Source organism: Penaeus monodon, chromosome 28 (genome assembly GCF_015228065.2).
Source record: "Penaeus monodon isolate SGIC_2016 chromosome 28, NSTDA_Pmon_1, whole genome shotgun sequence".
Lineage (NCBI taxonomy): Eukaryota > Metazoa > Arthropoda > Malacostraca > Decapoda > Penaeidae > Penaeus > Penaeus monodon.
Window position 1 is genome coordinate 31,193,081 of NC_051413.1, and position 715 is coordinate 31,193,795.

Genomic DNA, 715 nt, shown 5'->3' on the forward strand with positions numbered 1-715 from the left:
TAATCTTATTTTAATTTCTAAGCAGAAGTGATACATTCTCCCTGTATAATATCTCCTGGCAGGTTGGAGATCTGACATTCCCAATTCTGTGTGATTATGCCGAGTCGAAGGTTTTTAGTGTGACGGATGACCAGATGATTGAGGGCATGAGGTTTATCTTTGAACGCATGAAGGTTAGTGTCTGTTTGAAAAATTTGTCAGCCAATATGAAACTTGCAAGACTTTTATTGTGATATACTGATGAATATGGGAACAGCTTTTATCTTATGTTAATTCCCACAACAGCTTGTTGTAGAAGCAGCATCAGGGGCAGCTGTCTATGCTGCTATGAATTCCCTCGAAGATGTCACTCCGCCACCAAGAAAGGTTGGAGTCATTCTCTGTGGCGGAAATGTTGATCTTGATCATTTGCCGTGGATTGATCGGAAGACGTCGTATTGAGGTTCAGTCGATGAAGCGCACCAAGTAGACAGGAAAGGAAAAGGAATTTTTAAGTCCAGAACGAAGGGCATGCGATTATCTTTTCAATGTTGCACTGTCAGAATCAGGTGTTTCTGAAATTAAAACATTCATTATAAAATCTTGCAATGTGGAATTATTCATTTGCATTCGTACATTTTTTTTATTTGTCCCAGTAAGTTATGTTCACAGGCTATAGCATGCTCATTCTAGATTTTTACTATTTTCTCTTATGTCATGTGGTGAAGTAGTAACC

General features: G+C 38.6%; 1 protein-coding gene across 2 annotated transcripts in view; it reads left to right on the top strand.

The window, feature by feature from the left end:
• The window catches only part of LOC119591491 (probable serine racemase), a gene marked incomplete in the record, with an annotated part of 10,468 nt that overhangs the window by 9,481 nt on the left and 272 nt on the right, over positions 1-715 (top strand). For both annotated transcript variants that reach the window (XM_037940236.1, XM_037940235.1), the window contains 2 exon segments: positions 63-173; positions 286-715. In XM_037940236.1, the coding sequence (XP_037796164.1) occupies positions 63-173; positions 286-441 (267 nt within the window).